General features: G+C 49.8%; 1 protein-coding gene across 3 annotated transcripts in view; it reads right to left on the bottom strand.

Annotated features, from left to right (window-relative positions):
• Positions 1-10,846, bottom strand: part of med15 (mediator complex subunit 15) — a 95,717-nt gene extending 84,871 nt beyond the window's left edge. For all 3 annotated transcript variants that reach the window (XM_052032053.1, XM_052032054.1, XM_052032055.1), the window contains exons 1-2: positions 10,734-10,846; positions 7,389-7,476 (exon numbers count right to left, since the gene is read on the bottom strand). In XM_052032053.1, the coding sequence (XP_051888013.1) occupies positions 7,389-7,476; positions 10,734-10,801 (156 nt within the window). In that variant the 5' untranslated portion in view covers positions 10,802-10,846. The remainder of the gene's footprint in view (positions 1-7,388; positions 7,477-10,733) is intronic.
• Positions 10,847-14,268: the final 3,422 nt, after the last annotated feature.

The raw sequence follows: 14,268 nt of genomic DNA, 5'->3' as shown, positions 1-14,268 counted from the left end.
CTCAAAAAACTCAACCAAGTTTGTAAGATGTGACCTGCCCTGCAGAAAGCCACGTTGACTGTCCCTAATCCGGCCATGTTTTTCCAAATGTGCGTAAATCCTATCCCCAAGAACCCTCTCCAATAGCTTCCCTACCACTGATATGAGACCCACCGGTCTATAATTTTGTGGATTATCCCTATTTCCCTTCTTGAACAAAGGAACAACATTGGCTACTCGCGAGTGCTCCAGGATCTCACCTGTTGCTCGTGAGGATACAAACATCCTGGTCAAGGCCCCAGCAATCTCCCCCCTTGCCTCTTTCAATAACCTGGGATACATCTCATCAGGCCCTATGGACTTATGTACCTTGCTGCTGTTCATGAGACCCAGCACCACCTCCTTCCTGATCTCAAAATGTCCTTGCACGTTAGCATGCCCCACACTGCTCCCGCTCTTCTCCATGTCCTTCTCCTCGGGGAATACTGACGCAAAGTACTTATTTAGTACCTCACCCACATCCTCTCACTCCAAGTACGTTCCCTCCTTTACCCTTGGCTGGTCCTACCCTTCCCCAGTTATCCTTTTGTTTTTAATATATGTAAAAATTGCCTTGGGATTCTCTTTAATCCTATTTGCCAAAGGACATTTCATGGCCCCTTTTGTCCTTCCTGATCCGCAGCTTGAGCTCCTTCCTGCTATCTCTGTATTCCTCAAGGGCCCTCTCTGATTTTAGCTTCCTAAACCTTACGTATGCTTCCTTTTCCTTTTTGACTGAATTCATAACTTCTCTCGTCATCCAACGTTCCCTTACCCTGCCATCCTCGTCCTTCCTCCTCGACTGGAACAAGCGGGTCCTGAGCTCTGATCAGCTGGTCTTTAAACCTGTCTAACAATGTCACAATTTGCCCTCCCCCAACCTGGTAATTTCCCACAAGGTCCAAACTTATCCTTATTCACAGCTGTCTTAAAACTTAAGGGGTTGTTATCACTGTTCACAAAATGCTCTCCCACTGAAGGCCCATCAGCTGGCCAGGCTCATTTCCCAAAACGAAGTCCAACGTGGTCCCTCCTCCAGTTGGGCTCTCCACTACTCTTGAATGCACTGAAGAAATTTTGCCCCATCTAAGCCTCTTGACTAAGGAAGTCCCAGTCAATATTGGTGAAGTTAGTCACCCACAACGACAACTCTGGTGCTTTTACATCTTTCCATAATCTGTCTACATATCTGTTCCTCTATCTCCCAGTGGCTATTGGGAGGCCTGTAGTATAACCTCTTCAGAGTGATTGCACATTTCTTATTTGTGAGCTCTACCCACATTGCCTCAGTGGATGAGCCCTCCAGTCTGTCCTCTCTGAGTGCAGCTGTGACATTCTCCCTGAATAGTAATGCAACTCCTTCACCTATCTCATCTAAAACATTAAAACACAGGAATATTAACCTGCCAGTCGTGTCCCTTTCACAACCAAGTCTCCATAATGGCCAAAACATCACAATTCCACATACTGATCTGCTTGTTTATGATAAGATCTCTTTATTAGTCACATGTACATCGAAACACACAGTGAAATGCAGCTTTTGCGTAGTGCGTTTTGGGGGCAGCCCGCAAGTGTCGCCACACTTCTGGTGCCAACATAGAATGCCCACAACTTCCTAACCTGTATGTCTTTGCAATGTGAGAGGAAACCGGAGCACCCGGAGGAAACCCACGCAGTCATGGGGAGAACGTACAATCTTCTTACAGACAGCGACGGGAATTGAACCTGGGTTGTTGGTGCTGTAATAGCATTACGCTAACTGCTACATTGCACAATAAACTCAACTTTGACTTTGCTTTTTAACTGATAGATGAACACTTATGACTCATATGAACAATTGCATTCCAAATTTCTTGCCTTCATCACACCAACTCAAACGTGATGGTGGACCCAGTGCAATAAAGCAGCAAAATGACAACTTCCTGCAGTTTTCCAGCCGGCGCACTGGGAATCGGGGTGGTTAAGCTGCACCAGGTTGGACTTGAGCTCAGGTTCACAAACCCCATTCATCTCACTGGAGTGGTACAACCCAAGCTTCAGATACTTTACAGCTTTTGAACTCATTGAGTTAATGTAAATGTATTTAATTGTTTGTGTTCCTAAAAGGTTTAATTCAAAATTATTTTCAAAGAGTTTTCTTTTTAGAATCCAAATTTATAACTTTGTGAAAGTACAACTGATTTTTAAATAAACTTAAAACTTTTAAAAACTTCTTGATAAACTTTATTTACAGCACAGTAGCAGGCCCTTCCAGCCCAACGAGCCTGCGCCGCCCATTTAAACCCATGTTAACCTACCCGTATGTCTTGGAACGTGGGAGGAAACCGGAGCACCCGGAGGAAACCCACACAGACATGGGGAGAACGTACAAACTCCTTATGGACAGCGATGGGAATGAACCCCGATCACTGGTGCTGTAATAGCGTCGTGCTAACCGCTACACTACCGTGACGCCCCAATAGTTTTTGAATGTTTTCAATTTTGAAAATGTCAGTGTCATTCAATGAGTCAAGTTGTGAAAGCTGAACAACCTGAGGGGTGAGGATTAACCAGCCATCAGAGCTGCTCTGGGGGAAGGTTCGCCACTGACAGCTGGAAGGCCCTACAATGGGCCTTGCTGTTCAGGAGCCAGCTCCACAGCCCAGGATGCCACTGCAGGAAGGGCAGCAAAGTGCTTTAATATGCAGATGAAAAGAGACGGGGACCTAATATTGTGCACCAATCACATAAGCCTTTAAAGACAGCTAGAAGGATTGAGAAATCAGTTTAAAATAAATCCTGGGCTTTGTAAACAGAGAGCGCAAATTTATAAAACACTGCTCAGCCACAGTTGGAACTTTACTTCCAGTTCTGGTTACATTACTTTAGGAAGATATAAAGATCATGGAGAGGATGCAGACTGGTTCCTAGGATGAGAGACATGTGAAACAGGGAATGGATGGAGGAGCTGAATTGTTGTCCTTAGCAAAATAACGAGGGGTCCAGAAATGAGAGGGGAATAACGAGGGGTCCAGAAACGAGAGGGGAATAACGAGGGGTCCAGAAACGAGAGGGGAATAACGAGGGGTCCAGAAACGAGAGGGGGTAAACACGAGGAGACAGATTTAAGGCAAAAGGAATCACAGAAACAAGAGGAGAAACTTGCTTCAAGCAGCGAGTGGTGAGCCTCTGGAATGCATTGCCTAATATGTTGTTTTTTTTTATTCAGTTTTGGGATTAGTATAGATGGGTATTTGGGACGGGCACAGACACAGGGGCCAAAGGGCCAGTGTCAGTGTCATATGCCTCTACGATCTGGGCATCACTGGCAAGGTCAGCGTTTATTGTCCGTTCCTAATTGCCCTCAGGAAGGTGTTGGTGAGTCACCTTCCTGAACCTCTGCAGTCCTTTGGGTGCAGTTGGAGAGGGAGTTCCAGGACTTAGACCTGGCAACAATGAAGGGTGAGTGATATATTTCCAAGTCAGGATGGCGTGCTACTTGGAGTGGAACCTGCAGATGGTAGTGCTCTCATCCTACTTGGTGGCAGAGGTCATGGTTGGGAGGTGCTGTCAGAGTAGCCTGGGCGAGGGACTGTAGTGCTGTTTCTACACACGGCAGCCACTGTGTGCCAGTAGTGGAGGGAGGGAATGTGTGTGGTGGTTTACGGGGTGCCAATCAAGTGGGTTGTTTTGTCCTGAAACATTTCAAATTGCTGTGCGCTCCATTCCTCCACACCAGTGTTTTCCATCACACTCCTACTTGTGCCTTTTGTCGGTGGAATGCCTTTGGAGTGTCAGGTGACTTGCTCACTCTCTAAAGGATATCCAGCCTCTGACCTGCTACAGTAACTACAGTATTTATGTGGCAGGTCCACCTGAGCTTCAGGTCAATGGTGGCTCCAGGATACTGATAGTGGGGGACGGTGGCGGTATTGCTATTGAATATCAAGGGTAGGTGGTCAGACTCTCTCTTGTTGGAGATGGTCATTGCCTGGCGCTTAGTGGCGTGAATGTTACTTGCCTGTGCTGAAAGTTGTTCAGGTCTTGCTAGGTGCAGGTATGGACTGCTTCAGTTACTGAGGAGTTGTGAATGGAATAGAACATTGTGCAATCATCAGTGAACATCCCCAGTGTGACGGAAGGGAGGTCGTTGAAGAAGTAGCAGACGGTTGGGCCTGGGACACCGCCCTGAGGAAGCCTGCAACAACCTCACTGCAGGGGAAGCTGCTTCCACCTCCCTTTGTGTGAGCATGACTTATACCACAGGAGCAGTTTCCCTTTGATGTCCATTAATTTCAGTTTTACAAACAGAACAAAAGAGCTGGTCATTGACTTCAGGAAGGGGGACAGTGTACATGCACCTGTCTACATCAATGGTGCTGAGGTCAAGAGGGTTGAGAGCTTCAAGTTCCAGGGATGTGAACATCACCAACAGCCTGTCCTGGTCAGATCACGTAGATGCCACGGCCAAGAAAGCTCATCAGCGCCTCTACTTCCTCAGGAGGTGAAAGAAATTTGGTTTATCCCCTTTGACTCTCACAAACTTTTACCGATGCACTATAGAAAGCATCCTATCTGGATGTACCACAGCTTGGTATGGGAACTGCTCTGCCCAGGACCGCAAGAAACTGCAGAGAGTTGTGGACACAGCCCAGCACATCATGGAAACCAGCCTCCCCTCCATGGACTCTCACTGCCTTGGTGAAGCAGCCAACATAATCAAAGACCCCACCCACCCGGGTCATCCTCTCTTCTCTCCTCTTCCATCAGGTAGAAGGTACAGGAGCCTGAGGACACGTACCACCAGCCTTAAGGACAGCTTCTACCCCAATGTGATAAGACTATTGAATGGTTCCCTTATACAATGAGATGGACTATGACCTCACGATCTACCTTGTTGTGACCTTGCACCTTATTGCACTGCACTTTCTCTGTAGCTGTGACACTTTACTCCGTAGTTACTGTTTCTACCTGTACTACATCTATGCACTCTGTACTAACTCAATGTAACTGCACTGTGTGATGAATTGACCTGTACGATCGGTTCGTAAGACACGATTTTTACTGTACCTCGGTACAAGTGACAATAATAAACCAATACGGGTTCCTCGATGTCACCCTCAGTCAATGCTGCCTTGATGTTAAGGGCCTCACTTTACCTCTGGACTTCAGCTCTTTGCTCCACGTTTGGGACAAGGCAGTGATGAGGTCTGGAGCCAAGTAGTCCTTACAGAACCCAACAGGGCATCGATGTGCAGCTTATTGATTGAGTAAATGCCGTTTGACAGCACAGGTGACATCTTCCATCACTCTGCTAGTCACCAAGGCTGATAAGGAGGTAAATCAAAGATAGAGTGGTGTAGAGGGTAGAGCTGCTGCCTCACAGCTCGAGATCCTTACTGGGACCCTGGCTGTCTGTGATGTATATAAACAACCTGGATGAAAATGTGGATGGGTGGGTTAGTAAGTTCGCAGATGATACAAAGGTTGGTGGTGCTGTGGATAGGGTACAAGATTGCCAAAGGATACAGTGGGATATAGATCAGTTGCAGATATAGGTGGAGAAATAGCAGATGGAGTTTAGTGTGACCAAGTGTGAGGTGTTGCACTTTGGGAGATCAAATGTAAAGGGAGGGTACAATGTCAATGGCAGGACCCTTAACAGTGTTGATGTACAAAGGGATCTTGGGGTCCAAGTCCATATCTCCCTGCAAGTGGCTGCACAGGTTGATAGGGTGGTAAAGGCAGCGTATGGCATGCCTGCCTTTATTAGTCGAGGCACTGAGTTCAAGAGTCAGGAAATTACATTGCAGCTTTATAAAACTCTAGTTAGGCCACATCTGGATTCCTGCATTTAATTCTGGCCGCCCCATTATAGGAAGGATGTGGAGGCTTTGGTGCAGAAATAGGTTTACCCAGGATGCTGCCTGGATTAGAGAACATGTGTTAGGAGAGGTTGGACAAACACGGGTTGTTTTCTCTGGAGCAGTGGAGGCTGAGGGGAGACTCGATAGAACTTTATAAGATCATGACAGGCAATAGATAGAGTAGACAGCCGGTATCTTTTTCCTATCAGGGTCGAAATGTCTAATACCAGAGGGCATGCATTTAAGGTGAGAGGGGGGTAGGTTCAAAGGAGATGTGCGGGGGCAAGTTTTTTTTTTACACAGAGTGGTGGGTGCCTGGAAGCCACTGCCAGGGGTGGTGGTGAAGGCAGAGATGATAGATAGGTACAGTAGTGTAGTGGTTAGCGTAACACTACTGCAGTGCCAGCAACCTGGGTTCAATTCCCGCCTCTGTCTGTAAGGAGTTTGTACGTTCTCCCCAGGTCTGTGTGGGTTTCCTCCGGGTGCTCCGGTTTCCTCCCACATTCCAAAGACGTACAGGTTAGGAAGTTGTGGGCACGCTATGTTGTGGCTGCCCCCAGCACACTCTCAGTAACGCAAAAAGATGCATTTCACTATGTGTTTCTATGTACATGTGACGAATAAATAAATATCTTATCTTACCTGAATGCAGGGATATGGATATTATGTAGGCAGAAAGGATTAGTTAAGTTAGGGCGATTAATTAATAGTTTAATTAGGTCAGCACAACATCATGAGCATAAGGACCTGTTTCCTGTGCTGTTCTATGTTCTAATTCTGACCTCAGGTGCGTGTCACGTTCTCCCTGTGACTGTGTGGCCTTCCCCCCAGTGCTCTGGTTTCCTCCCACATCCCAGAGACGTGCGGGTTGGCAGGTTAATTGGCCGCTGTAAATTGCCCCTGGTCTGTAGGTGAGTGGTAGGATCTTGAGGGGGAGTTAGTGGGAATATGGGGAGGTAAGTGGGGAAAGAGATTGATGGGATTACTCCGAGAGCTGACAGAGACTTGATGGGCCCCAACGGCGGCCTCCTGTGTCATATGGAAATATGAAAAATGAGCTGGATTGGGTTTGCCCTACTGCTTTGTGGGACAGGGCACATCTGGGCAAAGCAGCACGTACACAGAAAGTGTGGCATTCCAAAAAAATGGATCAGTACTGGAAACAATAACATTGCAAAGGGCAAGGGAGAGGGATCAGCTGCAGGAAAGCCATCACACTCTCACAGGGCGGAATAGTCACACCCTGTGCTGCTACTGTTCTGTAATCCTAATCTGATTGCCCTCTAAAAGTGACTTCCAAGGCACAAAGCTGAAGAGGATTTGGATGGGCATGAACAGCCACCCCTTCCAGCTGTAGTACAACCTGTTAAGGAATAAAAAACAGAAAATGCAGGAAATGCTCAGCAGGTCAGACAGCATCTGTGGAAAGAGAAACAGAGTTAATGTTTCAGATCAAGACCTGCTGAGGGTTTCCAACATTTCCTGTCACACTCCAATATCTGCAGTCTTTGGATTTTCACTTACCCTGGTCTTTGCCTTCATGAAGACGTGGTTCTCCATGTCTTTGCTGGATTTGGTGATCGGAGTTCCAGCTGACCGCATGGCCTCGTCTCTGCCAAGAGGAAAAAACGGAGGGGAATCAGCAGTGCCACCACACTGAACGGGGACAGACAAGCCTTCCTGTCACTGTGGAAAACCACAAAGTTTTCTGTTCTCCCTAATCAGAAAAGATGTTGGTCTTCCGATGTGCTGAGGCTGGGACTATGTGAGAAGAGAGGATGAGAGGGGCTCAGTGATTGAAGGGATGTGGCAGTGGGAAATGGGGTATGTGGTCCTAAAGATTCGAAACCAGCCATCCATGAGGTACTGTTGGCCAAGCAGTAGCAGAATTGTATCCCACCACCATCACAAGCAATCCCACAACTGATCAGATCAAACCTCTCCTGCCTGCTGCATCCAATGGTGAGCACTGAACAATTAAGGCTCACAAAACAGGAGGCTCTCAGAACAGGCCTGTCCACAATGCTGCTGGAAACCTGCAAAGGCAGTGGGTGAAAGATTGTGGTGGCTGCTGGAGCTCAACCATCCTGGTTGCAGGACATTGCTGTAGGAGCTCCTCCAGACTATCTTTGGCCCACTTCATCAGCGACATTCATCAGGAAAGGTTCAGAACTGTTCTCATTCTCAGTTTCCACTCACCTCAGAAATGTCAGAGATGGAGAGACGGAGAGACTGAGTAGCCAAGGTCTCTGTTCTCTAGATTTTAGAGCAATGAGAGCTAACCTGCATACAGACCTCATTCAAGCACGTGCAGATATATGGCAAGTAGCACCAAGCTGAGGGCACACGTTGATATCCATTCAGTACAAACATCACTAGATCCGCCACAAATTACTGTGCTTACTGTGGTGAATGACACAGCTCCTGACACCGTGAAGCCTTTCCACATACCTCCGGTCCATCAGGTCTGTGATGGAATACTCCCCAGGATGAGTGCAGCACTAATAGCTCTCGAGAAGTTTCACATCATTGGGAACAAAGCAGCCCATTTGGCTGCCACCCCATCCACCACCTAAACATCCAATCCCTTCACCATGTACACCAGAACCTGAGAAAACAGGGACAGTTTCAGGCCATTCGGCCCCCTCAACCTGCTCCACCATTCTACAAGATCCTGGCTGACCTTCTATCTCAGAAACCGCTTTCCTTCGCTGTGCCCGTTACCCTTCGATTCCTTTGATCTCCAGAATCTAGCCATCTGTTTTGAATGCAGTCACAGGGGCAAAGAATTCCAAACACTCACCACCCTATGAGTGAAGAAAGCTTACTTCCTCATTTCAGTTCTAAAAAGTCTATCCTTTCATTCTGAGACCATGGACCCCAGCTCCAGATTCCTCAGCCGGGGAAAGCAGCCTCTCTGCATCCTGGCCTGTCAAGTCTTTTAAGAATTTTGTACATTTCGATGAGGTTATCTCTCATTGTTCTGAAATCTAGAGAACAGAGGCCTTGCCTACTCAGTCTCTCTGTCTATGACAAACCCATCATTCAAGGAACCAGTCTGGTGAGCCTTTGTTGCACTTCCTCTACAGCACGTAGATCCTTTTTTTTAGGTCAGGAGACCAAAAACTGTACAGGGTGCAGTCTCACCGGGGCACTGTATGATTTAGTCTTTACTCTTGTGCACAAATCCCAAAGCAAAATAAAAGTTCCAAGGTACCAAGTGCCTTCTCGATTGCCTGTTAGCTTTCAGTGACTTGTGAATAAGGACACCCAGGCTCCCTTCAAAGAAAACATGTTTAAAAAATCTGCTAGAGCTCTTTGAGGATATTACAACTAGGGTGGATAGGGCAGCAGATGGAGTGTGTCTGGATTTCCAGAAGGCATTTAGTAAGGTGCTACATTAAAGCACAAAACACAAGGTAAATGCACACGGGGTTAGAGGTAATATAATAATGTGGACAGGGAAAGGCCAACTAACAGGAAATAGAGTGTTGGGATAAATGGGTCATTTCCATATCGGCAATCTATAACCAGTGAGGTGCCACAGGGATCAACTCTGGAGCTTATTGCCTTCGCTAAAGTGACAAATTTGCTGATAGAAAAGGCATCAAGTACTGATGAGGGCATAAACAGATATGGATAGGTTAGGTGTGGCCAAGAAGTCAGCTGATTTTAACATGATGTGAGAAAGCATGTGGGTATCCACTTTGTCGGGAAGAATAAACAAGCAAATTATTATGCAAATGGAGTAAGACCACGAAATGTTTGAGAACGAGGGGCTCTGGAAAGTCCCCGTGCATGAAACCCAGGTGACCAAATCCTGCTTCTGTTTAACTTTCTCGCCATCATTTTCCAATCTTTTTTTTAACCACTTCAAAAGTGCTCAACACTTCTGTTTCTCTGCTGAAGTGGACAACCCCTCACTTTTCCACATTGCCCTCCACATGCCACGTTACAGCTCACTCAGCCTGTCAAAATCCCCCAGGAGCCTTTCTGCATCCTCATCATTCCAACAATTTAATGTCATCAGTAAACTTGGACAGAGAGGAGGGTCCCAGGGCAGAGGGTCAGGGGAGGGTCCGAGCTGAAGGGTTAAGAATGAGGGGGTCGGGTTGGGGGTTGGAGGGGGTCAGGGTGAGGGGCGGAGGGATTGAGGGATCATGGTGAGGGGAAGGGGGAATTGAGGAGGGAAAGGGGATCGAGGGTGGGGGGTTGGGTGGCGGGGGATCGGGGTCATTGGGGGCAGGGGGGGGTCGAGGGGGCGGGGGAATCAGGGGGGGGCGGGGAGGTGAGGGGGTGATGAGGGGTCGGGAGTGGGCGGGTGAGGGGGGTGAGGGATCGGGAGTGGGCGGGTGAGGGGTCGGGGTGAGGGGTCGGGGTGAGGGGGTGAGGGGTCGGGAGTGGGCGGGTGAGGGGTCGGGGGTGGGCGGGTGAGGGGTCGGGGGTGGGCGGGTGAGGGGGTGAGGGTCGGGGGTGAGGGGTCGGGAGTGGGCGGGTGAGGGGGTGAGGGGTCGGGGTGAGGGGGTGAGGGGTCGGGAGTGGGCGGGTGAGGGGTCGGGGGTGGGCGGTGAGGGGGTGAGGGGGTCGGGAGTGGGCGGGTGAGGGGGTGAGGGGTCGGGGGTGAGGGGTCACGGGGGGGTTGCAGGTCAGGTCCGGCCCCCGCTGTATGTCTCGGCACTTGCGACAACCGGCAGTGCGGATTTCACCCTCGGCCTCTCGCCGTCACGCTTGCGGCTTTCACTCGCCAGGAAAGCCCGAGGTTTCCGGCCCGGGTAGGCCCGGGACCCCCTCCGGACCCCCGCGGGTTCCCGGCCCGGGGGCCCCGATCCCGGATGCCGCCGCCCGCCCACCCCCGGCGCCCAGACTCACATCTGCGCCACCACCTTCTGCCGGAAAGCGATGCTCCGCCATTCGCTGTCCGTCACGTTCACATCCATGATGCGGCCACCTGACTCACCGAGCGGCGCACAGCCTGCCGGGCGGGGGGGGCGGGGCACCGGCCCTGCGCGCTGACCTCCCGCCGGCCGGGGGCGCTGCCTCCGCCCTCCCGCAGGACCTCCCGCCGGCCGGGGGGCGCTGCCTCCGCCCTCCCGCAGACCTCCGCCGGCCGGGGTCGCTGGCGGCCGGGGGCGGTGTGTAGGGCGGGCCGTCGGCTGGGAAATGGCCGCATGCGGGCGAGCGGGGTGAGTGCGGGGCGGCACCGGGCTGGGCCAGGGCCAGGGCTGTGTCTGCCCACCGCCTCGGTCTCTACATCGATTCTCGGCAGGAGGAGGGCACCTGGCCCGTCGAGCCTGCTCTGCCATTCAATTAAGATCGTGGCTGATCCGGCCGTGGACTCAGATCCACCTACCTGCCTTTTCCCCACAACCCTTAATTCCCTTACGATGCAAAAACCTATCGGTGTCTTAATATATTTAATGAGGCAGCCTCTACTGCTTCCCTGGGCAGAAATTCCACAGATTCACCACTCTCTGGGAAAAGCAGATTTCTCTCATGCTCCATCCCAAATACATTCCCCTTAATCTCGAGGCTATGTCCCCCTAGTTCTAGTCTCACCTACAGTTGGAAACAACTTCCTGCCTCTATCTTATCTCTCCCTTTCATAATTTTATAGTTTCTATAAGATCCCCTCTCATTCTTCTTGAATTCCAGGAGTATAGTCCCAGGCGACTCAACCTCTCCTCTAGGCTAACCCCCTCATCTCGGAATCAACCTGGTGAACCTCCTCTGCACCGCCTCCAAAGCCAGTGCATCTTTCCTTGAGTAAGGAGTCCGGAACTGCACACAGTACTCTGTGTAGCCTCACCAGTATCCTGTACAGCTGCAGCATAACCTCCCTGCTCTGAAATTCAATCCCTCGAACAATGAAGGCCAACATTCCATTTGCCTTGGTAACCTGTTGCACCTGCAAACCAGCCTTCTGTGATTCATGCACCAGCACTCCCAAGTCTCTCTGCATAATAGAATGCTGCAATCTTTCACTATTTAAATAATAATCTGATCTATTTTTCCTTCCAAAGTCGATGACCTTGCATTTACCAGTGTATTCCATCTGCCAGACCCTTGCACTCTCACTTAACCTGTCTGTATCTCTCTGCAGACTCCCCACGTCCTCTGCACAATTTGCTTTTCTACTCAATTTAGCATCCTCAGCAAACTTAGATACTCTGCACTCGGTCCCCTCTTACAAATCATTAATGTATATCATTGCGGACGGCAATTCAAATGCACAGGAATGTAAGAAGCTGCAGAGAGTAGTGGACTCAGCCCAATACATCACGGGCACATCCCTTCCCACCATCAGGAGTATCTACAGGAGGTAATGCCTCAAGAAGGCAACATCCATCATCAAAGATCCCCACCATCCGGGCCCTGCCATCTTCTCACAGCTCCCATCAGGCAGGAGGTACAGAAGCCTGAAGTCCCACACCACCAGGTTCCGGAACAGCTACTTCCCTTCAACCATTCAGTTCTTGAACCAACCTCAGTACAGCAACACTGTGACCACTTTGATCACTTTGCTCTACAATGGCTTTTTTTTGTTTTAATTGTGTTCTTTCTTATAAAAATTGTTTAATTTATGTTTTTCTTGTGAATGCTGCTCATCTGATGCTCTGTGCCTGTGATTCTGCTGCAGGTAAGTTTCCCATTACATCTGTGCACACACGTACGTGTGCACGTGACTATAAACTTTGATTCTGACTTTGACCTTAGACAATTCCTTTCATCCCACAGATGCTGCTCAATCCACTGAGTTTCTCCAGCAGACTGCTTGTTGATCCAGATTCCAGCATCTGTGCACTCTCTTGCGTCCACCTTGATTCTAGTGCTTTAGACTACTCAACCCTGCTCCACTTTGAGCGATCATGTGCCAGGGATTCCTAGGAGTCAGTGGGAACGTGGCAGTTTTTCAAGGAGGCTTAGAACACATCTTTGAACCTTTTCCGTCTGTCTAGTAATCTCCTCCCGTGATAGAGCTTGGAATAGAGTAGAAATTTTTCGAGTCTGGTGTTGAGTCTGGGGGGGCTTGTGAACAGCGTTGATGTTAGCTGGCTTATCTTTCCAGTGAATTGGAAGGATTTTGTGGGGATGTGGTTGGTTGTATCTCTCCAGTGATGTGCTTGCTGTAGGCAGTCCAGGTCTCAGAGGTATTCAGGAGCGCAGTGGTCAGTGCTGCCCGTAGACCAGGAGTTTTGTGCCCGGTCTGAGGTCTCAGACAAGGCAGATATCAGGGATTCAGCAGCGCCTTCAATGTGCCAGCACAGCCTTTGGCCAATTAAGGTAAAGGATTTTTACACAGCACTCCAGGTGTGGTCTCATCAGTGACTTCCCCACTTTTATACTCCATACCTCCTGCAATAAAGACCAACGTTCTATTTGCCTTCCCGATCACTTGCTGTCCCTGATTGCCCACCCTTCATGCACCGGGACCCCACCCCCTCTGTACTGCAACATCTTGTAGGCTTGGAGTTATCCTGTCCTTCCTTCCAAGCTGCTGGAACTCCCGACGTAGGAGTAGGTGGAAGCTCTGTCACTGGGATCCCAGCTGTCCGGTGGTGCCTACATCATGTGGATGACCTTTTAGGTCTCAGCCTGAGACAATAACTCCCACCTTTTGCCTCCAGGGACGCCGAGTTCTCCTAGAGCTCTGAACAGTAACTGAGGGCACATTCAGTAAGGTCCATAGATCTCTGGATATGAAAGGAAAGGGTGGGAAATGACGTGGCGGCTACGTGTTCCGCACTGATCTCATTGAACAGCACAGCAGGGCTGCAGGAGCTCCCACTGCTTCAATGTTCTCGTCCTTCCCCTGGCAGGGACCGTTCCCTGTGAGGCCCAGGGGAATGGCCACCAAAGCCCCCATACTTCCACAACCTGGAGTGGGTCTAGTTCCGCCTTATCTTCCCACAACTTGGAGATTCCAGCCAAGACAGTCAGTCCGCAATCAACTCTGCCGCCTGATCACAACAGACCTGTAGGCCATCGAGGGTCACTCCAGTCGGTCATTGAGAGGGTGATCTTCCTACCGCTGATTCTCTCCTCGCATTTAACAGATGCAACCTGTCCGGCAACGACGGAGCAAACCCACGCTGAGCAACCGTCGACGTCATGGTCTGCCCACTCAGTTCTGCACGGTGCAGACTGAAGACTGATGTGTGCAGCGGGTTATGTACGTCAGGCTGGGTTCGATACCACCCACTATCAAGCTAAGTTTTAGGCATCCAGTAAGCTCTGGAACCCCCAACTCTATTCTGCAGAGGAGTTTGTCGGAGAACAGTGTTAGAGCTACCTGCTGGCCTTGCCATGCATAGACTGATCTCACTCAGTCCCACCTGTAAATGGCCTGGCCCCAGTGACCTGAAGCGTCCTCAGCACCAGATTGGGTGGTATCTCGACCCGCCGG

This window comes from Pristis pectinata, chromosome 17, assembly GCF_009764475.1.
Source record: "Pristis pectinata isolate sPriPec2 chromosome 17, sPriPec2.1.pri, whole genome shotgun sequence".
NCBI classification, from domain to species: Eukaryota; Metazoa; Chordata; class Chondrichthyes; order Rhinopristiformes; family Pristidae; genus Pristis; species Pristis pectinata.
Note: the sequence above shows the minus strand (reverse complement) of the source record. Positions and strands in the feature narration are given on the sequence as shown.